Raw genomic sequence first — 26,857 nt, 5'->3', positions numbered from 1 at the left:
CTACCTGTAACTAATAATAATAATTATTATTATTTATTTATTTATTTATTTATACCCTGCCCATCTGGCTGGATTTCCCCAGCCACTCTGGGCGGCTTCCAACCGAATATTAAAAACACAATACAGCATCAAACATTAAAAAAACTTCCCTAAACAGGGCCGCCTTCAGATGTGTTTTAAAAGTAAGATAGTTGCTTATTGCCTTGGCATCTGCTGGGAGGGCATTCCACAGGGCGGGCGCCACCACCGAGAAGGCCCCCTGCCTGGTTCCCTGTAACCTCACTTCTTGCAGCGAGGGAACCGCCAGAAGGCCCTCGGCGCATGCAGACCATCCCAATCCTCAGGCTGTCTGGGGCGGGATCGGGGGTGTAGTAAGCTCCTGCCCGAAACCTTAGAGAGCTTCTGCCAGTCAGAGTGGACAGTACTGAGATAGGTGGTCCCCACTGGACTCAGTATATAATATGAGAGCTTCCATATAAGAGATCCTGGATAGCTCAGTTGGTTAGAGCGTGGTGCTGATGACGCCGAGGTTACAGGTTCGATTCCCGTACGGGACAGCTGCATATTCCTGCATTGCAGAAATGATCCCTTCCAGTTCTGTGATTCTAAAACCTGAGCTCAGCAGCTCTCCTCCCTCCTGCAGTTTCCAACATCTGGAATACCGTATTTTTCGCTCTATAAGATGCACCGGACCACAAGACGCACCTAGTTTTTGGAGGAGGAAAACAAGAAAAAAAAAATTCTGAATCTCAGAAACCAGAACAGCAAGAGGGATCGCTGCGCAGTGAAAGCAGCAATCCCTCTTGCTGTTCTGGCTTCTGGGATAGCTGCGCAGCCTGCATTCGCTCCATAAGACGCACACACATTTCCCCTTACTTTTTAGGAGGGAAAAAGTGAGTCTTATAGAGCAAAAAATACGGTACTTCCTCCGGCAGCAGAGAGAGACCACAGCTGTTGTGGCCAGTAGCTACCGGAAGCCGCATCCTCCCCAAATTGGCCTGACCCTCCTTTAAACCTGCCCCCCACTCTTCTGGGAGCACCTCAAAGTGCAAGTAGATAAATAGGTGAGAAGGTAAACGACGTTTCCGTGCGCTGCTCTGGTTCGCCAGAAGCGGCTTAGTCCTGCTGGCCACATGACCCGGAAGCTGTACGCCGGCTCCCCCGGCCAGTAAAGCGAGATGAGTGCCGCAACCCCAGAGTCGGTCACAACTGGACCTAATGGTCAGGGGTCCCCTTACCTATACCTTAGTATCTACTTGGATTGCATTTTCATATTCTTTGGCTGAATTAAAGTTCACCGCCACCCCCCACCCCCTGCATTATTCAGAAGGATTCTATATCTCTTCTTCTCTTGTGACTTCACTGGCAGCATCCTGGCCTCGTTTCCTCCCTTGCTAATCGTTGATCTTGCAGATTTTGCTTTCTTGGGCGAAACTTTAGAATTTAAAGAGGGAGGGGGGAATGTGGGGTGCTGTGACTGTTTTGCCAGCCTGACGAGGCTGTTCTGTCTAGATCTCGCTTTGTCCCTGCAGGCACGTTGACCCAGGCCATCCGCAACTTCGCCAAAAGTTTGGAAGGCTGGCTAATAAACGCCATGAGCGACTTCCCCCAGCAGATCGTCCAGACAAAGGTAAGCAGCGGATACAGCAAGTTGCATCCCTTTCCTTCCTTACAGTCTGAACAGCTTTGGGGCAGCTGCGTTCAGAACCAGTCCCTGGTTCCTCAGAGCCTACCCTCAGTTATCCAAACCCTTGGCGATTGCCAGGGGTTTTTGAAAGAGGATTTTCCGGCAGCACAAATTTCCTTAAAAAAAACACCAAAAACTTTTTTTCGAAGTTTCAAAAAGAGAAAACAGTTTACCTTCCTGCCACAGCGGTGCCTGTTTATCTACTTGCACTTTTGGCGTGCTTTCGAACTGCTAGGTTGGCAGGAGCAGGGACCAAGCAACGGGAGCTCACCCCGTCACGGGGATTCGAACCGCTGACCTTCTGATCAGCAAGCCCTGTGGTTTAGACCACAGCACCACCCGCGTGTCCCCCCCATATTTTTATATTTACCTTTGTATAAATTTAACAAATAAATGAAGCCCAACCCCATATTTAAGGTAAAGGTAAAGGGACCCCGACCATTAGGTCCAGTCGTGGCCGACTCTGGGGTGGCAGCGCTCATCTTGCTTTATTGGCCGAGGGAGTCGGCGTACAGCTTCCGGGTCATGTGGCCAGCATGACTAAGCCACTTCTGGCGAACCAGAGCAGCGCACGGAAACGCCATTTACCTTCCCGCCGAAGTGGTACCTATTTATCTACTTGCACTTTTTGGCGTGCTTTTGAACTGCTAGGTTGGCAGGAGCTGAGACCCAGCAACGGGAGCTCACCCCGTCATTGCGTGGATTCAAACTGCCGACCTTCTGATTGGCAAGCCCAAGAGGCTCAGTGGTTTAGACCACAGCGCCACCCATGCCCCCCCAATATTTTCATATTTACCTTTGTACATAAATTTAACAAATAAATGAAGCACAACCCCACATCTTTTGCATTTCATCCGCTCTCTGCTTCATGTTCTCCGAGTTTGACCTCACTTTTTGTTTCTCTCTCTCTCCTCCCCAATCCCTGTCACCACCTCCCGAACACACCAGGTGGGTGTGGTGAGCGCCTTTGCACAGACTCTCCGCAGGTACACCTCCCTCAACCACCTGGCGCAGGCGGCTCGCGCCGTCCTCCAGAACACCTCGCAGATCAACCAGATGCTTAGCGACCTCAACCGGGTGGATTTTGCTAACGTCCAGGTGAGCCGGAGCAGCACAGCATCATAGAATCGTAGTGCTGGAAGGGACTCCAAGGGTAATCTGGGCCAACCTCCTGGATCCTTTGCTGTCGCTCGAGGCTCAAGTGGTCTCATTGCCATAGAGCTTGGGCTGGTGGCCCACCTACGCCCCTATCTGGACAGGGATAGCCTAACTACTGTCGTCTTACGCTTAAGAACCTCCAAGGAAGGAGAGTCCACCACCTCCCGAGGGAAACCGTTCCACTATGGAACTGCTCTTAATGTCAGAAAGTTCTTCCTGATGTTGAATTGGAATCTCCTTTCTTGTAACTTGAAGCCCTTGTTTCGGGTCCTACCCTCCAGTGTGGGGATTCCAAGCTTGCTCATTCTTCCATGAAGGTCCCATATCAAATTGGGTGGGGGGGCCGCACGTTGAGATTCTTGCATTGTACGGGGCTGGGCTGGATGACTCTCAGGGTCTCTTCCGACTCAACAGTTCCTCAATTCTGTGCAGCAAAGCGAGGAAGTGCAAAGCTTTTCTTCTGTGTCCTCTGCTGCCTCTGCTCTGCCCAATGAGCTTCAGTGGCCTGGCGTGCCTTTCATCAGCTTCGGCTGCTGGCCCAGCTACGCCCCTATCTGGACAGAGATGGCCTAACTACTGTTGTCTATGCTCTGGTAACCTCAAGGTTAGATTACTGCAATGCGTTATACGCAGGGCGGCCTCTGAAGACGGTTCGGAAACTTCAGCTGGTGCACAAGTCAGCGGCCAGGTTGCAAGACCATCTTACACCGATCCTGGTACGACTGCACTGGCTACCAGTTAGTTTCCGGGCCCAATTCAAAGTGCTGGTTCTGACCTATAAAGCCTTAAATGACTCAGGACCGCTTGGACTATATGGAACTGGCGGAAATGACTGGTAGAATCCGTGACCAGGGAGATGAGTCGGTGGAGGAGGATTGGAAGAAATTCAAAGATTATCTTCAGAAACATTGCAAAATTAAAGAATGTTAGAATGATGTTGGATCGAAAATAAGTGGCTTCCAGCTGTACAGGTTAAAGTTATTGATAGACTAAGATTTAAGATTAGGATTAAAGATGTTTAAGGAAATGGAAATTTGGTATTTAAGAGGTAAAAATTTAATGTTATATTACATTATATTAAGTTTAAAGATTGGGATTAAAAAAGTGGAAAAGAAATTGCTGGACAAACAATTTGGATTGGAATACAAAAGAGGGAGGTATGAGGAAGTCCAGAAAATAAGTAAATTCAAAAACGGAAATGGAAAAGTGATATTGTTTTTAATTGTTCTGGTTTTTTTTAGTTTTTGTTTTGTATTCTGTTTTCTGGGGTTTTTTTTTTCTTTCTTTCTTTCTCTTTTTGGATTATGTATTGTGTGTTTTTGTATCTCTATTTTTATGTTTTTTTGTTTAATTTTTATTGAAATTTTAATAAAAATTATTTAAAAAAAAAAAAAATTACTCAGGACCGCAATACCTCAAGGACCGCCTCTTTCCTTTTTAACCATGCCTTTGATTGGTCTGATTGACATCCTATGCCCTTTTAAAATTTGGTTTGTTTGTGGGGAGGGGGCTATTGGCTTGCTTCCATTTTTATTATGTATTTTGTGGTTTTATATCTTGGTTTTATTCTGTGAACCGCCCTGAAACTCCTGGGTATGGGGCAGTATATAAATTCAATAAAGCATCATCATCTCAGCTAAAAAAGGCATCCATGACAGGTGGCCCTCAAACCTTGGCCACACATCCTTTTGCGCAAGGCGACTAGTGCTGTGCCTGGAAGTCTTCCGGAACTTCCTGATGAGCATTTACGGTTCCCAGCCCAAATCCTGCGGAAAGCCATCTTATTCAGATTTTAATTTTTACCCTGACCTGTTTTTAAGAGGAGATTTAAGCATTGTTTGATTTTAAATCAATGTTTATATTTGATGTTCGCCACCCTGAGCCTGGTCTCGGCTGGGGAGGGCAGGATACACGTAAAAGTTTATTATTTATTACAGTGGTACCTCTGGATACGAACGGGATCCGTTCCGGAGACCTGTTCGCATCCTGAAGCAAACGCAACCCGCGTCTGCGTGGGTCGCAATTTGCCGCTTCTGCGCATGCGCGTGACGTTATTTTGACCGTCTGCGCATGTGCGAGCTGTGAAACCCGGAAGTAACGCGTTCCGTTACTTCCGGGTCGCTGCGGAGTGCAACCCGAAAACGCTCAACCTGAAGCAACTTCAACCTGAGGTATGACTGTATATGTACACCTTTCTTTCTTTCTTTCTTTCTTTCTTTCTTTCTTTCTTTCTCTCTCTCTCTCTCTCTCTCTCTCTCTCTCTCTCTCCCTCTCTCCTTCTCTTTCCCCGGTCCAGGAGCAAGCCTCGTGGGTGTGCCAATGCGAGGAGGGTCTGGTGCAGAAACTGGAGCAAGATTTCAAGCTGACCCTCCAGCAGCAGAGCTCTTTGGACCAGTGGGCCAGCTGGCTGGACAACGTGGTGACCCAGGTCCTGAAGCATCACGAGGGAGGGGCCGGCTTCCCAAAGGCAGCCCGGCAGTTCTTGCTGAAGTGGTCCTTCTACAGGTCAGGCCCTGTTGCCACCCGGGGTCAAACCCCTGGCTGCTTTCCTTCCGACCCCCTGCGTGCTGCAGCAAGTTAACTCTGCATCGCGTTGATAGTGGGTTTTGTGTGTGTGTGTTGTCCCTCGACAGCTCCATGGTGATCCGAGACCTCACCCTGCGCAGCGCTGCCAGCTTCGGCTCCTTTCACCTGATCCGCCTGCTGTACGACGAGTACATGTTCTACCTGGTGGAGCATCGCGTGGCTCAAGCGACGGGGGAGACGCCCATCGCCGTGATGGGAGAGGTGAGGGTGGGTTGAGCCTCCTCCGAGAGGAGACAAAGACTAGGAAGTTGCCCCCGGTGCACCCACAGGGCTGCACAAACCCAGAGGGTTGTTGCAATAGGCTTGAACTGCCTTGCCCCGGTGAGCAGTCTGCCCGCTGAATCCTGCACCAGCTGAAGTTTCTAAACCGCCTGAGAAAAGAATGAGTTTGCTACGAGTTATACGGGTTTAGCTTAGGAGTGGGTGGTGCTGTGGTCTAAACCACCGAGCCTCTTGGGCTTGCTGATCAGAAGGTCGGTGGTTTGAATCCCCTTTGCTCTGTCCCAGCTCCTGCCAACCTAGCAATTCAAAAGCACGCCAGTGCAAGTAGATAAATAGGTACCACTCTGGTCGGAAGGTAAACGGTGTTTTTGTGCACTCTGGTTTCCACTGCACCAGAAGCGGTTTAGTCCTGCTGGCCACATGACCTGGAAAGCCGTCTGCGGACAAACGCCAGCTACCTCGGCCTGAAAGCAAGATGAGTGCCGCAACCCCATAGTCACCTCTGACTGGACTTAACCGTCCAGGGGTCCTTTACCTTTTTTACCTTTACCTAGGGCCCTCCCACTCCGACAACAGATCAAAAGAAGTGCTGTTCGTTTTATGTAATAAAATTGGCTTATTAGAATTGTCAGTCAGTAAAATAAAATAAAAAGTATCGGGAGATAACTTGCGAGGGAGCCCCCTGTGATTTTGACCGCCAAAGGGTTTAATCCGGCACTGGTCTCAGAGATCAAGCTGCTTGGCCTCAGGCAGTCATGAAAGTACGCCGGACCCGAATCGCTCAGGGCGTTTGTGCATCAGAACAAGAGCTTTGACCCACGAGCAGCTTTGGACGCTCCACAGCTCGGGGGGGGTTAACAAGGGAGCAGTGGGGAATTGATGAGCAAAGCGGGGGGGGGGCGTTCTCCAGATTCGCTCACAACCCAATGCCCCCCGCCCATTTTCTCTTGCAGTTCAGCGACCTCGCCTCCATGTCTCCAGCCTTGCTCGATAAAGGTATTTTTTGCCTCTGATCTACTTTTCTCTTTGCTCCTTCCGGTCATGGGGGTTGGGGCTGAGTTGATTAAATATTTGCGGGTGGCGCTGTGGGTTAAACCACAGTGCCTAGGACTTGCCGATCAGAAGGTCGGCGGTTCGAATCCCCGCGACGGGGTGAGCTCCCGTTGCTCGGTCCCTGCTCCTGCCAACCTAGCAGTTCAAAAGCATGTCAAAGTGCAAGTAGATAAATAGGTACCACTCTGGCGGGAAGGTAAACGGCGTTTCCGTGCACTGCTCTGGTTCTCCAGAAGCGGCTTAGTCCTGCTGGCCACATGACCCGGAAGCTGTACGCCGGCTCCCTTGGTCAATAAAGCGAGATGAGCGCCGCAACCCCAGAGTCGGCCACGACTGGACCTAATGGGCAGGGGTCCCTTTACCTTTTTATCCCGCTTCTCCAGCAACAAAGGCTGAGCTCAAAGCAGCTCACGAGAACTGCGGTGCCCTTGACGGACAACCGCCATAATGTCCGACACAATAGCATATGGAATCATGGGGTTGTAGAGTCCAACCCTCAGCAATTGCTGGACGAACAACCAATCCATCAAAGCAATTAATGCAAGTCATAGTAACTATTGCCAGGATGCTTCCCGGACACAACAAAAAGTGGATTAGCTGTTGGTTCTCCAATGCGTTGCTTCTCAATTCACAGTACATGAATTATAGGCGCTTGCAGAAAACAATACGTTGATAAACCGTTTTGGGTTGGCTGGGGCCGTTGGGTCATTGGAGAAAGGGGGGGGGGTGGCAGCTGCAGGGTCTTGCAACCCGGACCCTGCGGCTTGTATTCAGCTACGCTCAACTTGGAGTGAACCTGCTAGAATGAGTGGACCGAAGTCAGCCGTGCCCAGTCCTTCCAGTGGGCCTGCTCCGAGTCGCGACTCCTGCTGGACACAGCCCTGTGACTTCTGTCTCTCCTCTCTCCCCGCAGACGACATCAGCGACCTGGGCAGCGAGGCGGAGGCGGATTCCCGGTGCGCCGGCGAGCCCCTCGTGAAGCGTGAACGCAGCGATCCCGGCCCCTCGCTGCAAGAGATCTAATAAGAGTTGGCACGGCGGGAGACGCCCAACTCCCGTCACGTTCCAACTCCGGAAGCAAAAGTTTCCAAAGCTTTCTGGAAACCCTCAAAGGCTGGGTTTCCACCTCCTCCACAATCCGAGTGCCTCTTAGCTCCTCTTAACGTTTACTTGTCTTCACAGACGGGGTCCCTGGCGGCTGCCTGGTCAGCTGCACGGGCAGAAGCTGGCCCAGTTGCGGCAAAGGGAATCAGCGGCCAGCTCTTCCCTTCCGATGGGGGGGTGCCTGGCCCTTTCTGCCCTGAACATGGAGCTTTCTGTCTGTCTGTCTGTCTGTCTCTCTCTCAATTCCCCTCTCCCTCGTATCCTCGTGCTCTTGGCCTTAACTGACTCTTTGAATGGATTGCGGAACCCGCGGAGACCGGGCGCTTGGTTGGCTGTGACAGCCCCAAACCCAGCCTTCTCTAGGGTTCCCTAGATTACCACTGTGATGCAGCTCTGCTTGCCCCCCTGAAAGACCCCTTTCCTTTCCACTGCGCCTCGTGGGGAGGCAGAAGTTGGGGGGGGGCCTCTGGTCTGCCCCCCCGTGCTTCCCCCTACTTGCCAAATAAATTTACAATGTGGCACACAGCCTGTTGTGGTTCTTCTTTTAAATTGCTCCGTGGTGGAAGGGATTTCGCCCGCCCCGCTGGCCGGATGTGCGTTGCGCCCCCATTCTGCGCACCGAGGTGTTGCAAGTGAGACAGGTGTCGTTCTTGGGGGTCCCACAACCAGCTCAGGCTGAACGCATCAAAGCTGGGAATTGTGCAGTTTTTAAAGTGAGGGTCTTGGCAGCTAAGTAGAGGGCAGGGCACTCTTTGGTTCTCCAGGCTGGTCCTGTCTTGAAGGAAAAGGCAATACCCACTGGCGGTAGCAGGGGGAGAGAGATTGAAGAGAAAGGTGGTTGGAGGATGGATGGCGGCAACAGATCGAGGTTGAATCCTAACAAGACAGAAGTGCTGTTTTGGGGGGACAGGAGGTGGGCGGGTGTGGGGGACTCCCTGATCCTGAATGGGGCAACTATGCCCCTGAAGGACCAGGTGTGCAGCCTGGGAGTCGCTTTGGACTCACTGCTGTCCATGGAGGCGCAGGTCAGTTCTGTGTCCAGGGCGGCTGTTTATCAGCTCCATCTGGTACGCAGGAAGAGACCCTCTCTGCCCACAGACTGTCTCACCAGAGTGGTGCATGCTCTGGTTTTCTCCCGCTTGGACTACTGCAATGTGCTCTACATAGGGCTACCTTTGAAGGTGACCTGGAAACTGCAACTAATTCAGAATGTGGCAGCTAAACTAGTGACTGGGAGCGGCCGCCGAGACCATATAACGCCTGTCCTGAAAGATCTACATTGGCTCCCAGTACGCTTCCAGGCACAATCCAAAGTCTTGGTGCTGACCTTTAAAGTCCTAAATGGCCCAGTATACCTGAAGGAGCGTCTCCACCCCCATCGTCCAGCCCAGACACGGAGCTCCAGCTCCAAGGGCCTTCTGGCGGTTCCCTCACTGCGAGAACTGAGGTTACAGAGAACCAGCCAGAGGGCCTTCTCGGTGGTGGCGCCCACCCCGTGGAATGCCCTCCCATCAGATTTCAAGGAAATAAACAACTACCTGACTTTTAGAAGACATCTGAAGGCAGCCCTGCTTAGGGAAGTTTTTAAAGTTTTATGTTTTATTGCCTTTTTATTCTGTTGGGAGCTGTCCAGAGTGGCTGGGGAGACCCAGCCAGATGGGCGGGGTATAAATAATAAATTATTATTATTACACCTGCACCATGAACCACAAAGGATCCTTCCAGAGCTACAATTCCTAGCACTCTTAAACTACGGTCCCCAGGATTTCTGGGGGTAGGGAAAGCCATGTGCTTTAAATGCATGATGCAGGTGTGACCCAACGTAAGAAACTAAAACTTACAGAAGTCTGGCCACTTCTGTCTCTTGTCCTCCTCCCACCCCACCCCTCACACACAAAGTTGCCCCAATGAAATGTGCCCCTGTGGCTGATGGGAAGTCTTTTCCCCTTCCATGAAGCACTTTTTTGGGCACGGACCTAAGCTGCTTCTGGCTGCAGGCGGGCCATGTGAGAAGCTGGGACTTAAAAACTGTGGCCTCTTCTGTTTCCCACAGATCTTGCACAGTGCCAGTTTTCCTTCATGGCCCCTTGTTGAGCCATTGGCCGGCATGAAGTGTGGGCTTCTTCCGAAACCAAATTCCGAAGAGAGCCAGTGTGGTGTAGTGGTTAAGAGCGGTAGATTCGTAATCTGGGGAACCGGGTTCGCGTCTCCGCTCCTCCACATGCAGCTGCTGGGTGACCTTGGGCTAGTCACACTTCTCTGAAGTCTCTCAGCCCCACTCACCTCACAGAGTGTTTGTTGTGGGAGAGGAAGGGAAAGGAGAATGTTAGCCGCTTTGAGACTCCTTTGGGTAGTGATAAAGCGGGATATCAAATCCAAACTCTTCTTTTTCTTCTTCTTCCAAAGGCATTGAGACATTTCTCACTGAGGGAGCAGGAAGGGTTGGGGAGCAGGCCACCATCGGGTAAAGACAGTTTCTGGGGAAAGTTTTGATGCCAATAAAGGTAAAGGGACCCCTGACCATTAGGTCCAGTCGTGGCTGACTCTAGTGTTGCGGCGCTCATCTCGCTTTACTGGCTGAGGGAGCCGGCGTACAGCTTCCGGGTCATGTGGCCAGCATGACTTCTGGCGAACCAGAGCAGCACACAGAAACGCCATTTACCTTCCCACTGGAGTGGTACCTATTTATCTACTTGCACTTTGACGTGCTTTTGAACTGCTAGGTTGGCAGGAGCAGGGACCGAGCAACGGGAGCTCACCCCATCACGGGGATTCGAACCGCCAACCTTCTGATTGGCAAGACCTAGTCTGTGGTTTAACCCACAGCGCCACCCGCGTCCCAATATAACCTCCTAATTCATGCATTTTGGCTAGGAAACATAACTTGCACAGTTAACTAGAAAGTGAATGAAATAAAAATGGAGCCTTTTCTACATACACAACCGACCTGTGCACTAAATACCAATGCCTAGTGTTGGGAAAGATGGAGGGCACAAGGAGAAGGGGACGACGGAGGACGAGATGGCTGGACAGTGTTCTCGAAGCTACCAGCATGAGTTTGACCAAACTGCGGGAGGCAGTGGAAGACAGGAGTGCCTGGCGTGCTCTGGTCCAGGGGGTCACGAAGAGGCGGACAGGACTAAACGACAACAACAAAGTGTGAAGCTAGGGTATATGTGGTCCTCCTGAAGTCATAATACCGCTCCCGTCCTCCCTAACCATTAGCTGTGACAACTGAGATTATTCAATTTACCAGTATATGCTGCCCTAATCTCCGTAGATTTCAGGGCGGATGTGGTAGGAGGTGCTCCAGCCTACTCCTGCTGTAACTTAAGCTTAAAATTGTGTGCCCCCGCTCTGTAACCCCCACCTATTGTTCCTATTCCCTTCCTCTTACTGCTTACAATTTTATAGAATGTTACCTTCCCTGTTGTGTCAAGAGGCATTTGACTAGCAAACCAACATCCTTTCCTAGTCCTTGTATTCAGCCGGGTAGGGGGTAGCAGACTTGGACCTCGCCTCTTGGGTAACTCACGGGACCAGCACACCAAGTGTGCGTTTGGAACACACAACCCTTGGCCTATTATACAGGGAGCTGTAGCGTCACAAACTGGCTGGGTACAGAGAAGTGGCGTTAGGAACCAGCTGGGGAACGTCCGAGGGAAGAAGACTCAGAGCCCGGGGATTGGTGAGTGGTCAGAGGGAGCAGAAGCAGGAGAGGTGACAGGATTTAGTGAGCGGGAAGAGTCTGTGGCAGAGAGCAGTGCAGAATCAGAGGTGCAAGCAGAGGCTGGAGAGGAAGGAGGCTGAGAAACAGGCTGGTGAAGAATCTTGGGCGTCTCCCCGTCCTGCTGCAACAAGCTCCCCTTCCTTCTGGTCTCCCAGAACCAGGAGAGGGATGAAAAGGGCAGAGGAAAGGTTAGCTTCATGTGGGCACTGTCTTAGATTGCTTGGGGGAAACCCTGGAGAGGAGGAGACTTAGATGAGTGTTGGAAGGTTTCAGCAACTGCTTCATGGGGGCAAGATCTGCTGGAGATTAAATAGGCCTGACACCCCTGTGCAGAGCCTGCTGGTGCTAATAAAAAGCGAACTCTTGCTTGGGGTACCACAACAAACAGAGGTGAGACAAAGACAAAATGACGAATGGATGTGCGTTTGGGTGGGTGGGGGCGTAGAAGGAGGGCAAGGGTGGAGGGGAACAAAACAGCTTTTGACATTCCAAGGAAGGAGGAGGTGGTGTCAGAATCTGACGAGGCAACAGGGCAACAGGTTTTAAGGAGCAGGGAGAGTCTGTGGCAGACAGAAGTCCAGACTTGGCGGCAGAAGCTGAAACAGGAGGGAGGCCAAGAGGCAGAGATGAGGCAGGTTGCTGAAGAAGCCAGGGGGTCTCCCTCTCCTGCTGCAACCAGCTCCCCTCCTTGTGGTCTCCCAGAACCAGAAGAGGTATGAAAAGTGCAGAGCAGAGGCAGGCAAGATGGAGACGTCTCAGATTGCTTGGGAAGGAATTGGATGAGGAGGAGCCTTAGAGAACGGCAGTCCTCGCAACTGCCTCATTGGGAAAAGATCTACTGGGAAGTGTTGCTGGGACCACTAGGCCTGCACTGTTTTGGATTCTTTGAATAAAGAGTTAACTTCTCTTGACACCTTGTGAGTTATTCCCAAGTCCCAACTTCACACATACAGCGGCACCTTGGTTGTCAAACTTAATCCATTCCAGGAGTCCATTCGACTCCCAAAACCGTTCAAAAACCAAGGCGCGGCTTCCAGTTGGCTGCAGGAGCTTCCGGTACTCAATCGGAAGTCACATCAGACGTTTGGCTTCCAAAAAATGTTTGCAAACTGGAACACCCAGTGAGGTTTGCGGCGTCCGGGAGCCGATTTGTTTGGGAACCAAACCGTTTGACAACCAAGGTACCACTGTAGTCCGAACACGACGAAGACCTTGACTCCCCCCACCGACTACAGTTCTACCTGCGCGACGTAAAACCAGGTTTCCATGCAGTTTTAACTTTGCAAAGATACATAGCGAGTCCTCCTGGAGAGACAGGCACACAGTTCGAGTTCTAAAAAGCTCTCTCTCTCTTTTTAATAGACAAAATGGCAGGAACTCTGTCCCCATCCTTGATCTAGTGGCACAACCCCCTGTCCAGTTAGATGCACTGGTCAGATTCCTAGTGAGGTGGAATCCTGCCCCTGGGGTTCACCGTCGCGTCCCTGCACGGACGCCGCCTTGGACTGGCCGGCCACAGGCTTGTTTTTCTTGGCAACACCGCTCTTCGCTTTCTCCTCGAGGCCCACGTGGGACTCGTGCTGCAGGGGGGGCTGCGAGGGCGGCCGGGCCTCCCAATGTGACTCCTCCCCGAAAGCGTTCACGTCGTAGAGGTAGTCCAAGCTCGTCACTGCACTGAGGATTTCCGGCACGCTGTAATCGAAAGATAACAGCTCGTCGGGCAAGTTGAGGGACCGGATGTCACTGGTTGAATCCTCGCCAGAGAAGCAACTGTCCCTCAGGCTGTCTCCCCAGTGCCGGCTGTGGCGTCCGTTGCCCAATCCGTCCAACGAGGCCTCGGTGTCTGAGTTCACCGGGGAGCAGTCAAACAACTTCATGGCATCTTCTAAGAGGACCTTTTCCGGGAGGTTGAAGGACGCCTCCTCCTCCTCTATCAATGCGTTCCCAGCCGCGATGATGCTCTCCAGGTCCATGCAAGACTCCGCTTCGGGCATGATGTCTGCAGTCGGTGCACTGAGGATGGCCTGGTGGTCTTCAGGAGAGGTGTTTGGCAGGGCTGGAGGGTCCTCTGCAAAATCTGGGTTCCGGACGTCGTCTGCCTCGTCCGCTTGGAAGTCCTTGAAAGCTTGGAAGGCCAAGTTGTGGCAGTCTTTCAGGGGTTCATAGGCCGCTGCCAGGGCTGGCCGCTCGCTCGGGTTCAGCCCAGCGAGCGTGGAGAGAAGCTTACGCTCCTTGCTTTGCCCCGGGCCCTCGCTGTGGAGAGAGACCACCTCTGCAAAGGGGGAGCCGTGGGCAGGGCTCCCCACGAAGCTGATGTGGTCCGCCAAGTGGGTTGAGGGCCCCTCGGGCTTGAAGAAGGGCAAGACGAACGGGGGGTTGCTGGCGACCGGCTGATAGGGCGGGTATGCAACCGGCTGGACAGGGCTCTTGAGGTATTTCTGGCCGTCCAGCAGGTAGGTGTTTTGCGGGCCCGGCGCGCCAGAGAGTTTGTACACGGAGGGCTGGACGAAGTTGGCCGTAGCCCACTCAATGCGGTAGATCCGGGGGTCGAAGAAGCAACCGCACGGAGCCATGTGGAAGCCTGGCAGGGGGCGAGGAGAGAGGAAAATGAGGGGTGGACAAGGAGCACCCTCCAACGTGTGTCCTGCTCAAATCTACCAAGGCAAGGCTGGCTGCCACTTCCTTTGACTGCAGCGGGCAGGTGTGGGGGAATCCCTGGTCCTGAATGGGGTCACTGTGCCCCTGTAAGACCAGGTGCGCAGCCTGGGAGTCATTTTGGACTCACTGCTGTCCATGGAGGCACAGGTCCATTCTGTGTCCAGGGCAGCTGTCTCCCAGCTCCATCTGGTACGCAGGATGAGACCCTCCCTGCCCGCAGACTGTCTTGCCAGAGTGGTGCATGCTCTAGTTATCTCCCGCTTGGACTACTGCCATGCACTCTATGTGGGGCTCCCTTTGAAGGTGACCCAGAAACTGCAACTAATCCAGAATGCGGCAGCTAGACTGGCGACTGGGAGTGGCTGCTGGGACCATTTAACACCCATCCAGAAAAGCCTACATTAGCTCCCAGTACCTTTCCGAGCACAATTCCAAATGTTGCTGCTGACCTTTAAAGCCCTAAACGGCCTCGGCCCAGTATACCTGAAGGAGCGTCTCCACCCCCCATCGTCCATCCCGGACACTGAGGTCCAGCTCCGAGGGCCTTCTGGCGGTTCCCTCCCTGCGAGAAGTGAGGTTACAGGGAACCAGGCAGAGGGCCTTCTCAGTGGTGGCACCCTCCCTGTGGAACGCCCTCCCACCAGATGTTAGGGAAATAAACAACTACCTGACTTTTAGAAGGCATCTGGAGGCAGCCCTGTTCAGGGAGGTTTTTTAAATTTGAGGTTTTAATGTGGTTTTAATATTCTGTTGGGAGCCGTCCAGAGTGGCTGGGGAAACCCAACCAGATGGGTGGGGTATAAATAATAAATTATTATTATTATTACTAATTAGTTGAGGGGCAGAAGCTTGGCGCAGCCCCCCAGTCCCTCTCTCTATGGTCTTAGGGGCTCTGTTCAGCCCACACTCCACTAGAAGCTGTCCTCTGGTGATGCCTCCTGCTTGTCTGGATGGAGAATGGAGAGCAGTGCCTGGCTCCATCTTGCACTCCGTCATCCCATCATCCCACTTCAAATAATAATAATAATAATAATAATAATAATAATAATAATTTTTATTTATACCCTGCCCTCCCCAGCCAAGGCCGGGCTCAGGGCGGCTAACAAGCAATAATAAAAACAAGTTGATTGAAATACAACTTAAAAAACAAGATTAATATACAGTGGTGCCCCGCAAGACGAATGCCTCGCAAGACGGAAAACCCGCTAGACGAAAGGGTTTTCCGTTTTGGAGGTGCTTCGCAAAACGAATTTCCTATGGGCTTGCTTCGCAAGACGAAAATGTCCTGCTAGTTCCTGCGGGGTTTTTTTTCCTCCCCCCCCCCTTTTTCCCAAGCCGCTAAGCCGCTTAGCAGCTGATCCGCTAAGCCGCTTAACAGCTGATCCGTTAAGCCACTAAGCCGCTTAGCAGCTGATCCGCTAAGCCCGCTAAGCCGCTAATAGCGCTAATCCCCTAAACCGCTAATGGGCTTGCTTCGCAAGACGAAAAAATCGCAAGACGAAGAGACTCGCGGAACGGATTCTTTTCGTCTTGCGAGGCACCACTGTATTAAAATGCAGCCTCATCATAGGAGGAGAAAGGAAAAAAGAGGGGGAGGGAATCAAATTGATTCCAAGCCAAAGGCCAGGCAGAACAACTCTGTCTTATAAGCCCTGCGGAAAGAAATCAGATCCTGCAGGGCCCTGGTCTCATGAGGCAGAGCGTTCCACCAGGCCGGGGCCAGTGTTGAAAAGGCCCTGGCTCTGGTTGAAGCTAATCTGACTTCCTTAGGGCCTGGGACCTCTAAGGTGTTGCTACTGATGGACATTAAGGTCCTCCGAGGGGCATACCGGGAGAGGCGGTCCCGTAGGTACGAGGGTCCTAGGCCGTGAAGGGCTTTAAAGGTCAAAACCAGCACCTTAGATCTGACCCTGTACTCCACCGGGAGCCAGTGCAGCTGGAAAAGCACTGGGTGAATATGCTCCCATGGCAGAGACCCCGTGAGGAGCCTCGCTGCAGCATTCTGCACTCGCTGGAGTTTCTGGGACAGCTTCAAGGGCAGCCCCGCGTAGAGCGAATTACAGTAGTCAAGCCTGGAGGTGACCGTCGCATGGATCACTGTGGCCAGGGTGGGGCGGGAAAGGTAAATGGCCATGGCGCACCCCTACTGCTGCTCAGAGTTGTTAGGCGACCCCCCAGCTGCCACTCCCAGAGACACAATCCCCAGCAGTGGTGTGCGGTCAGTGGCCTAGAGGGACTGGGCTCCTCCTCTAAATATTCCCGATAAATTAGAGTACAGTGGTACAGTGATACCTTGGTTCTCAGACGCCTTGGTACTCAGGCAACATGGGACCCAAACACTGCAAACCCGGAAGTAAGTGTTTGCAAACTTTTTTCGGAAGCCAAACATGCTCCATTTTGAGTGTGAACGCTTCTGATTTGAGTGTTACGCTGACGTCTGTCTGTTTCTGCTATTTATTTTGCCTTTTTGTTTTTGCGGCTCTCTCTTTGTGACTGTGTGGAACCCAGTTCAGCTACTGACTGACTGATTGTGTGGCTGCAGTACATTGTTTATTGCTTTCATTTTATGGATCAGTGGTCTTGTTAGATAGTAAAATTCACGCCAAATTGTTGTTTTTAAAAGTCTGGCACGGATTAATCCGTTTTGCATTACTTTCTATGGGAAAGCGCGCCTTGGTTTTGGAACGCTTTGGTTTTGGAGCAGACTTACAGAACGGATTAAGTTTGAGAACCTAGGTACCACTGTATATAAAAATCCATTGATGATCCATTGGCCAGTATTTTGAGTGTTATGCTTGAGTGTCACACTTCTGATTTGAGTGCTATGCTTCCAATTTGAGCGCCACACTTCCATTTTAAGTGTTACGCTGAAGTCTGTCTGTTTTTGCTATTTATTTTGCGTTTTTGTTTCAGCGGCTCTTTTTTGTTTTTGTTTTGGTGACTGTGTGGAACCCAGTTCAGCCAGTGATTTATTGTGTGACTGCAGTACATTGTTTATTGCTTTCATTATATGGATCAATGGTCTCGTTAGATAGTAAAAATCTCATTAAATTGCTGTTTTAGGGTGTGTGTTTTTAAAGTCTGGAACAGATTAATCCATTTTGCATTACTTTCTATGGGAAAGCGCGCCTTGGTTTTGGAACAATTTGGTTTTGGAACAGAATTCCGGAACGGATTAAGTTTGAGAACCAAGGTACCATTGTATTAAAGTATTGAAGCCTGGCGCCCACTTCGCAAAGTCCAGGAAGCTTCTGCCGGGCTTAGGAAGGGGGCGCTGTGCTCCGATGGGTCTAAGAGCCCTCCTGCCACCTCCCCGAATCCCACCCAGGGGCATCCCCTGCCTGAAACCCCGGAAGGTCTCTGCCAGTCAGTGTGAACAATACTAAGCTATATGGAACTAGCTTCTATCAAGGCTGATATCCTATGGTTTCTGTGCAAAAACCCGCCGACTGCGGTATTGGGCTAAGTTACTGAAGATGTTTTACGAAGATGAAATCAAGAAAAAACCTAGAATCTTGGGGCATTTTCAGGTGGGCAGCAAATAGGGCTGTCCAATGCTGGCTTTTCAGCTCTAAGCACTATTTGCATGTAGTGATTTTCTGTACGTTGTGTGCAGAGATTCTGTGTGCATCTTCTTATGTTGTATCTACACTGGTGAGCACAACATAGCCATGGTGATGAGTCCCATGGAGGTGTCCTGGAGGAGCCAGATCAGGAGGAGGAGCTCAAAGAGTAATTCCTGTTGTCATATACAGCTATTGACTTACACTTGCATGCATGAAAGGGTTAAGCTGAGCCCTGAGCTCAAGTTGCCAGTGGGTGGCTGGCAGCCTTTGCATCCTCTCTCCCTCCCTTCCTCTCTCTCTCTCTCTGTGTCTTCCTGGAAGAAAGGAGCCACGCAGAATGGCTCCCAGCTGAAGGATAACCACGTGAATAAAATCTCTCTAAAGGAGATTTTTACAGCTTGCATAACACAAAACTTGCAATATTCTTTTGAAAGAAACAACTTCTTTCTTTTAAAGCCATTTGGAACCTTTTTCTTCCTTACTTTCCTGCCAGCGGACGGAGACTTGTTTTCTGTAACTTCTGAAACTGTGCGTGTAAAATACTCACTTATTTGCAAAGCTAAGTGTCTGTGATTTATTCTAGCCAAAGTATTTTTGTGTGGAATGCTTGCCTAAAGGTGGAGGAGGGAAGATGTCAAAATCTAGCCAAGTTTTAATGTGCTTGGCACAGTCACCATTGTGATAACTCGGCTGCGAGAATCTCTCTTCCAAACTGCAGGAGCAGTGAACAATGCCCTGCTCACAGTTGTGAAGATTATTCTTACATCATGAATGTTCCGTGTCGCCATTAAGAAAAAGAGGTCGGAATGGGCCAATATATATATATACAGTCCCTGCATCAAGTGACTTTCCTTCTTTAAGTTCTCAAAGTTCTTAACCTAGCTCAAGGCTGTCAGCTGAACTTTGTTGTTGTTGAGTCATTTAGTCATGTCCGCCTCTTCGTAACCCCCTGGACCAGAGCACGCCAGGCACTCCTGTCTTCCACTGCCTCCCGCAGTTTGGTCAAACTCATGCTGGTAGCTTCGAGAACACTGTCCCACCATCTCATCCTCTGTCGTCCCCTTCTCCTTGTGCCCTCCATCTTTCCCAACATCAGGGTCTTCTTCAGGGAGTCTTCTCTTCTCATGAGGTGGCCAAAGCCTTGGAGCCTCAGCTTCAGGATCTGTCCTTCCAGTGAGCGCTCAGGGCTGATTTCCTTCAGAATGGAGAGGTTTGATCTTCTCGCAGTCCATGGGACTCTCAAGAGTCTCCTCCAGCACCAGAATTCAAAAGCATCCATTCTTTGGCGATCAGCCTTCTTTATGGTCCAGCTCTCACTTCCATACATCACTACTGGGAAAACCATAGCTTTAACTATACGGACCTTTGTTGGCAAGGTGATGTCTCTGCTTTTTAAGATGCTGTCTAGGTCTGTCAGCTGAACTAGCCAGATGTTTATCTGAGAATCAATCACAGCCAGTCCATCCTTTGAAAAATAAGACTTTAGAGCCGCCTTTCTCAAGCTGTGGGTCCCCAGATGTTGTTGGACTACAACTCCCATCTCCCCTAGCTAGCAAGGCCAGAGCTCAGGGATGATGGGAGTTGTAGTCCAACATCTGGGGACCCACAGCTTGAGAACCGCTGCTTTTGAGCCATCTTGCCCCAAAATGGCAACTCTGGGCGTTCCATCTTGGTGACTGCAACCTTGGTTTAAGGAGCCATTTGGCGCATAGCTTATATATCTGAGTTTCTAACACTGGGAAACAGTCTTATTCTGAGCCAGGCCTTAAGCCCAGCTAGCTTAGTGTTTGTCTTCACTGACTGGTAACAACTTTGCAGGGTTTCAAGGAAGGAGTCTGTTCCCTACCTCGAGAGATTCGAACCCGGGGCTTCCTTTAAAGCCCTATACTGCCTAGGACCCTCGTACCCACGGGACCGCCTCTCCTGGTATGTCCCAAGGAGAACCTTGCGGTCTTCAAACAAAAACATCTTGGAGGTCCCGGGCCACAGAGAGGTTAGGCCAGCCTCAACCAGAGCCAGGGCCTTTTCAGCTGTGGCCCCAATCTGGTGGAACGCTCTGCCACAAGAGACTAGGGCCCTGCGGGACTTGACATCTTTCCGCAGGGCCTGTAAGACAGAGCTGTTCCGCCAGGCCTTTGACACAGCCTGACCCCCTCCTTCGGTAATCCCCACAGAACTCTAGCCCAATGGTTGCCATTAATCTGATTTGAACTGATTTTATAATGAAATGATTTTAGAATGTTGTATCATTTTACTGTTGTTAGCCGCTCTGAGCCCGGCTTCGGCTGGGGATGGCGGGATATAAATAAATAAATTATTATTATTATTATTATTATTATTATTATTATTATTATTATTCCTGCGTGTGCAGCAGATGGGCTTTTGTGTCCCATCCCAACGGCAAGCAAAATCAAAACTATTCATGCTTGTGTACTTTGAAGTGATGAATTCCATTACTTGGCAGCAGGTGGCGGAACGGAAATCGGCTCGGTTTTCTTATAGCAACAGCTGCCGACCAAATCTCAGCTTTAGTCCGTCGGAAACCTAGCCAGGCATCGTCCCGCCCTGTCCCGAGTTGAGATTTACAGGCCACAATCCGCAAAGGCCCACCCACGCGCCCGCGAGAGTTGCTTCTTTCTACGCACCACGTAAGCGTTACCTGCCGGGGGTGTTGCAAATAGCTCTTTCTCTTGGCTGGGGGGGTGGTACAAACTGGGTGTCCCTGTAACGTCAACACACAGAAAAATTCATGCTCTACCCTCTGCTTTTGCTGGCTGCATCGCTTCTCCCGCTCTGTCTCCCAGAAATCTCCTCCTCTACTTCCGGTTGGGCTCCGAAGGGCTGAGCAACCCCTTTGGGTTTCACCCCTTAGCAACGATGCCATGCCCTCCAACATTCCTCGGGTGAAAATACAGCCGTACCTCGGAGGTTGAACGTTCGAAAACCAAATCGTGGCTTCCGATTCTGATCGGCAAGCCCTAGGCTCTGTGGTTTAACTCACAGCGCCACCCGCGTCAGTTTGCTATACTATACAGTCAAAACCTCAATTCTCGAATGGCTCCGTTTTGGAATGTTTCGGTTCCGGTTTCAGACGTTTTCTGGAAGCCGAACGTCCGGCGCAGCTTCCACTTGAGTACAAGAAGCTCTTGCAACCAATCGGAAGCCGCACCTCAGTTGTCGAACATTTCGGAAGGCAAACAGTCTTCCGGCACGGATTCCGTTTGACAACCGAGGTTTGACTGTACCTTTTGTAGTCTGCCTTCCTGAAACTCAAATCCATTGTGCCTTTTCGGTGAGCCCTTCTGTGTGTGTGTGTGTGTGTTTTGCATTGAGGGTTCCTTCTTTTTCCTTCCATGAGTTTTGCAACAGCTCAGAAGCAAGTCCACAGCCCTTTGCTCTCGGACGCTCTGTGCACCCGAAAGCTGCCGAGCATCTGTGCACAATTTTGTGGCGCGCTTCGTAGTAGCTGTGCTGCTTGACCGAATTTCGGCAACGGCTAGATATCGGGGCACTATTCCACGTGGAATTCACACACGCACAAAGACCCAATTCTGATTCCCCACCCCAATAAAGCCATGGGTCTGAAGGAATGTGCTGTGCTGCGGTGGCGGCAGCACACTTCCTCCCGCACCAAGATGGTGCATGTTTCAGCAATGTTGCTCCAGCCATGTGCGTGAACACTTATCCTCAAAATATGAACACCAAGGGGGGAAAGAGGCCTGCGAGGGCACAGGAGCCATTGCTAGCAATGTGAGAGAAGGGAAAGGAAAATAGGGACTGAGGTTGGCTTGGGATGGGGAGGCCGCGACCGAAGGACAGGTTACCTCCTCGCAATAATAAAGGTAAAGGGACCCCTGACCGTTAGGTCCAGTCGTGACCGACTCTGGGGTTGCTTTATTGACCGAGGGAGCCGGCGTACAGCTTCCGGGTCATGTGGCCAGCAGGACTAAGCCGCTTCTGGTGAACCAGAGCAGCGCACGGAAATGCCGTTTACCTTCCCGCCGGAGTGGTACCTATTTATCTGCTTGCACTTTGACGTGCTTTCGAACTTCTAGGTTGGCAGGAGCAGGGACCGAGCAACGGGAGCTCACCCCGTCATTGCGGGGATTCGAACCGCTGACCTTCTGATCGGCAAGTCCTAGGCTCTGTGGTTTAACCCACAGCGCCACCCGTGTCCCTGCCCTTGCAATAATATGGGGTGTAAAATTAGTATTACAGGAAGTTGTAAGGGGGAAACCTGTCTTCCCATAATATGCTGTTGAGCCAACAAGCCAAGCACCCCCATGGGGGACTTGTCATACGGGCTGTCATCCTTAGATGTGGGGTTGGCCTCATCCCAGAAAAAAATGAGGTAAGAAAACCCCGCTGGCGTAAACTGATCCTACCTACGGAGGCAAGGTTTTCAGGGAGAACAAAAGCCGGGAAGGGCCGGTTGGACTGTCCGTCTGGTCGCTCTAAAGGCCGAGGGGTGTACGTCTCATGTTGGGGGTAAAACAGTTTCGGTTGCTGCATAATCCGTCCGTTGAGCTGAAGGGCAGTCTGCCCATCTGGACCCCTTTTGCCTAGGGGCGCTTGCCCGAGGACTGACTTCCTGGAGCCGTCGCCACGGAGAAAAAGTTCTGTTTGGATGGTTACTCGGGAAAGCGTTCCAGCTTGGCCCACTCAAGTTCTGAGGCAGAGAAGGGGCATTGGAATTGTAGAGTTGGAGGGGCACCCCCGCGGTCATCTAAACCCACCCCCTGCGGTGCAGGAATCGAACCCGCAACCTCGCCGACATGAAGAGTCTCGTGCTTTTGCCGACTGAGCTATCCTTCAGAGATCCGAGAGGGAGAGTTGGGGAAAATGAGTATGGTGGGGGGGGATGGAAATAAAAATGAGCGTGAGCTTGTTCCCTTTACCTTTGCAAAATTCTGATACAGTGGTACCTCGGGTTAAGTACTTAATTCATTCCGGAGGTCCGTACTTAACCTGAAGCACCACTTTAGCTAATGGGGCCTTCTGCTGCCGCCGCTACGCCGGACCACGATTTCTGTTCTCATCCTGAAGCAAAGTTCTTAACCCGAGGTACTATTTCTGGGTTAGTAACCTGAAGCGTATGTAACCTGAAGCGTATGTAACCCGAGGTACCACTGTACCTGAGTCAGAATTTGTTTTTGTTTTCCTTGAGTAGGAAGAAGTCATTATATTTTATTTAAAACAACAACAACAACAACTTTCGGCAAAGTGCCCCTGAGCATGTGAAGTCTTCTTTTCTTAAGTTGTACAGGAAACCATCTGGTCATTGTTTCACCCTGGGATGGTATTGTCTGTAAAGGTAAAGTAAGGTAGGAGTGATGGGGAAAATTTAGGGAAGTTTTTAATGTTTGATGTGTTGTCGTGTTTTTAATATTCTGTTGGGAGCCGCCAACAGAGTGGCTGGGGAAGCCCAATCAGACAGGTGGGGTATAAATAATAAATTGTTGTTGTTGTTCTAGCAATGAACAAATCAGAACAAACCCACCATGGATTTATTCCGTGCAATTATTGTGTCAAAACACCAGCTTGTGAAACACCATCCCTGCAGCAGGAATGATCTACATCTCTCAGATTAATGTCCAGACTGAACCAGAACTATACATCAGATTTTGCACATCTATGGTGCTGAAAAAATGAAAAAGTATCAAAATGCCCTCTCTCTTTTTTTGGAGACTAAGTTGTGTTTTAAAACGCATCGTTTTGAGAGCAAACAACATTTTGGTACAAATGAACACGCCGATTTATTTCTTTCAAAGTGCAGTTTAATACAGGTTGGAGCAAGGCAGTGGTGAACATGCGCAGAACGTCCATAAAGCGAGAGATCCGTTCGTTCTCTCATTCCCTCCACACGTCCTCTATAAATAGCTTAAATACGGTGTCCGCCATTCTCTGGGGAACGGGCAAGTTTCAATGTTGCATAACGGAGGCATCCCGTTCAGTATGGCCGGGCTGGCGGGAAAACTCGCTGCGCAACAGGGTTGGGCGACAAGCCATGCGACAAAGCTACTTGCATGCGCGGTCTCCCAGGTAACAAGGGTTTGGCGGCGCGAAGCCTTTCGCCGGCCAAACAAGCATAGGGCTCAGTCGTCGTAATGGGTCGAACCCGTAGGATCAGTGCCGGGCTCCTGTTATCCTCAGCGGTCTCGCAGTCCCTTAGCACTGCTTCTTGAATTTTGGGAGGTTGATGTACGGCAGCGAAAAGAAGCTACCCTCGCTGGGCCAGTAAACCACGTCGGGCTCGGAGCTAGGGAGTTCGTAGAAGACATCGAAGTAGACGACCGTGGTGGCGCAGTAGAAAATGGTAACGACGATACAAAGATGCCTGTGAGTTTTTTAAAAAAGGAAAGAATGTTGTCTAGGGCTGCCACGGGTGTCTTCCTTTTTTACTTTTTGAAATACAGTGGTATCTCTGGATGCGAACGGGATCTGTTCCGGAACCCCGTTTGCATCCTGAAGCGAACGCAAAATGCGTCTGCGCGTCTGCGTGTGCGCGAGTTGTGGTTCTCTGCGCATGCGTCATTTTGAGCGAATGCACATGCGCAAACGGCGAAACCCAGAAGTAACACGTTCCGTTACTTCTGGGTCGCCATGGAGCGCAACCCGAAAAGGCTCAACCTGAAGCAACTTTAACCCGAGGTATGACTGTATAATACAGTGGTACCTTGGGTTAAGTACTTAATTCGTTCCGGAGGTCCATTCTTAACCTGAAACTGTTCTTAACCTGAAGCACCACTTTAGCTAATGGGGCCTCCCGCTGACACCGCACTGCTGGAGCATGTTTTCTGTTCACATCCTGAAGCAAAGTTCTTAACCTGAAGCACTATTTCTGGGTTAGCGGAGTCTGTAACCTGAAGCGTATGTAACCTGAGGTACCACTATAATAATAATCATCATAATTTATAATTTATACCCCGCCTATCAGGCTGGGCTTCCCCAGCCACTCTGGGTGGCTCCCAGCTTAATATGAATACAGTTGTACCTTGGTTCTCTAAAGTAATCCGTTCCGGAAGTCCGGCCGACTTCCGGAAACATTTGACAACAGAGGGAGATTCCTGAACTCAAGCAGAAGCCGCGTCGGACGTTCAGCTTCCGAAGAACGTTCGAAAACCGGAACACTTACTTCCAGGTTTCCGGCGTTCAGGAGCCAAAACGTACGAGTACCAAGGCGTTCGAGAACCAAGGTACGACTATAATAATAAAGCGATAAAACATCAAACAATAAAAACTTCACTAAACTAGACTGCCTTCAGATGTCTTCTGAAAGTCAGATAGTTGTTTATTTCCTTGACATCTGATGGGAGGGCGTTCCACAGGGAGGGAGCCACCACCGAGAAGGCCCTGGCAGAAGGACATCAAGGAAGGAGCCTGTCTGGCTTCTCCAGGGAGAGAGTTCCCAAGACTGGGAGCAACCTCTGAGAGGCATTTGCTGCCACTGAGAAGCATTTGATGAAACCCCCAAAATGTATTTTCTACAGTTAAGTTTTTACCTCTGCAGTGGTACCTCCAGTTGCACACGGGATCCGTTCTGGAGCTCTGGTCAGATCCCGAGGAATTCACAACCAGAGGTGCCTGTTCTGCGCATGCGCGGCACATAGAGTGCTTCTGCGCATGCGGCGAAACCCAGAAAAATATGGGTTTGCTGCATGCATAACCCGAAAAAATGGGTTTGCCGCATGCATAACCCGAAGGATATGCAACTAGAGGTGTGCGTAGACAGAGGTACCACTGAATCTTCAGTACATTTTATTTTATTTTATTGCTATGTAAACTACAGAGCCTAGGGCTTGCTGATCGGAAGGTCGGTGGTTCGAATCCCCGCAACGCGATGAGCTCCCATTGCTTGGTCCCTGCTCCTGCCAACCTAGCAGTTCGAACGCACATCAAAGTGCAAGTAGATAAATAGGTACCACTCCGGTGGGAAGGTAAACGGCGTTTCCGTGCGCTGCTCTGCTTCGCCAGAAGTGGCTTAGTCCTGCTGGCCACGTGACCCAGAAGCTGAACGCCGGCTCCCTCAGCCAATAAAGCGAGATGAGCGCCGCAACCCCAGAGTCGGCCACGACTGGACCTAATGGTCAGGGGTCCCTTTACCCTTTACATTTTTATGTCTAGTGGCCAAAGCAAATAAAGATTCTTCTTCATTTGCTGCCTGAGGCAACTGCTCCATCATGAGATGGCCAAGATGGCTAGGTTATGGGCTCCCTTGTACCAGCGGTGCTTACCACCCCAAAGCTTTTGCCAACTTTCAGCTGGCTTCTGACTCCACTACCCAATAAATGAAGACCGTTCCATTTCGTCTAGCCCTCCAGGGCAGCCAAGAGCAGGACCTTCTTACCAGATGCTGTGAAGGTAGGCAAAATTGGCCCTCTGACAGATGCCACACATAAACTTATCCGTCAGCCAACAGGTGATGGCGATGCACCACCACACGACCATGGTCCTGATGAGACGGTGAACGCGGACGTTGTTGCACCTGCGGAAAAGGTTGCAATCAGGAATAGTTGGCGCACTCGCCTGAGGCTGGAGGGGTTACATTGACAAAATGGGCATTATAACTATGATCACAACGGGGTGAGCTCCCGTTGCTCGGTCCCAGCTCCTGCCAACCTAACAGTTTGAAAGCACGCCGGTGCAGGTAGATAAATAGGTACCACTGTGGCGGGAAGGTAAACGGCACTTCTGTGCGCTCTGGTTTCCGTCACGGTGTCCCATTGTGCCAGAAGTGGTTTAGTCCTGCTGGCCACATGACCCGGAAAGCTGTCTGTGGACAAACGCCGGCTCCCTCGGCCTGAAAGCGAGATGAGCGCTGCAACCCCACAGTCGCCTTTGACTGGACTTAACTGTCTGGGGTCCTTTACCTTTACCTTTTACCTATTATTATTATTATTAATTTAACTTATACACCGCCCTAGACCGGGAGGTCTTGGGGCAGTTCACAAGAAGACCACAACATATAAAATCAAACCGAAAGCAGTAACTCAATACACCCCCCCCCCAAAAGCCACATTCTAAAAGGGTGTCGAATTTCAATAAGATCAACCAAAGGCCTGGGGGGAATAAAATGGAGCTGGATTTTTAGCA

The 26,857-nt window shown here is 50.8% G+C and overlaps 3 protein-coding genes across 12 annotated transcripts in view; 1 reads left to right on the top strand and 2 right to left on the bottom strand.

Annotated features, from left to right (window-relative positions):
- The window catches only part of RFX2 (regulatory factor X2), a 56,781-nt gene extending 48,446 nt beyond the window's left edge, over positions 1 to 8,335 (top strand). For all 3 annotated transcript variants that reach the window (XM_080988919.1, XM_080988918.1, XM_080988917.1), the window contains 6 exons: positions 1,533 to 1,630; positions 2,636 to 2,785; positions 5,142 to 5,350; positions 5,479 to 5,632; positions 6,607 to 6,649; positions 7,620 to 8,335. In XM_080988919.1, coding sequence (XP_080845045.1) covers positions 1,533 to 1,630; positions 2,636 to 2,785; positions 5,142 to 5,350; positions 5,479 to 5,632; positions 6,607 to 6,649; positions 7,620 to 7,729 — 764 coding nt within the window. In that variant the 3' untranslated portion in view covers positions 7,730 to 8,335. The remainder of the gene's footprint in view (positions 1 to 1,532; positions 1,631 to 2,635; positions 2,786 to 5,141; positions 5,351 to 5,478; positions 5,633 to 6,606; positions 6,650 to 7,619) is intronic.
- A 4,536-nt stretch (positions 8,336 to 12,871) lies between these two features.
- On the bottom strand, positions 12,872 to 22,388 carry PRR22 (proline rich 22). 6 transcript variants are annotated; one of them, XM_080989056.1, is made up of 3 exons: positions 22,150 to 22,386; positions 20,424 to 20,486; positions 12,872 to 14,121 (listed from the first exon to the last, which is right to left on the bottom strand). In XM_080989056.1, exons 1-3 carry the CDS (start codon positions 22,274 to 22,276, stop codon positions 12,974 to 12,976), a joined length of 1,338 nt encoding a protein of 445 aa, XP_080845182.1. In that variant the 5' UTR covers positions 22,277 to 22,386; the 3' UTR covers positions 12,872 to 12,973. The 6 variants fall into 6 exon arrangements, with proteins under 6 accessions (XP_080845182.1, XP_080845186.1, XP_080845184.1 ...); XM_080989060.1 differs by having other exon boundaries at positions 20,410 to 20,486; positions 22,154 to 22,308; XM_080989058.1 differs by having other exon boundaries at positions 22,154 to 22,308.
- Positions 22,389 to 23,519: 1,131 nt separating this feature from the next.
- Positions 23,520 to 26,857, bottom strand: part of ACER1 (alkaline ceramidase 1) — a 22,787-nt gene continuing 19,449 nt past the window's right edge. For all 3 annotated transcript variants that reach the window (XM_080989200.1, XM_080989202.1, XM_080989201.1), the window contains 2 exons: positions 26,112 to 26,249; positions 23,520 to 24,101 (listed from right to left, as the gene is read on the bottom strand). In XM_080989200.1, coding sequence (XP_080845326.1) covers positions 23,933 to 24,101; positions 26,112 to 26,249 — 307 coding nt within the window. In that variant the 3' untranslated portion in view covers positions 23,520 to 23,932. The remainder of the gene's footprint in view (positions 24,102 to 26,111; positions 26,250 to 26,857) is intronic.

The sequence above is a fragment of the Podarcis pityusensis genome (assembly GCF_964106645.2).
Source record: "Podarcis pityusensis genome assembly, chromosome: 18".
Classification (NCBI taxonomy): domain Eukaryota; kingdom Metazoa; phylum Chordata; class Lepidosauria; order Squamata; family Lacertidae; genus Podarcis; species Podarcis pityusensis.
Note: the sequence above shows the minus strand (reverse complement) of the source record. Positions and strands in the feature narration are given on the sequence as shown.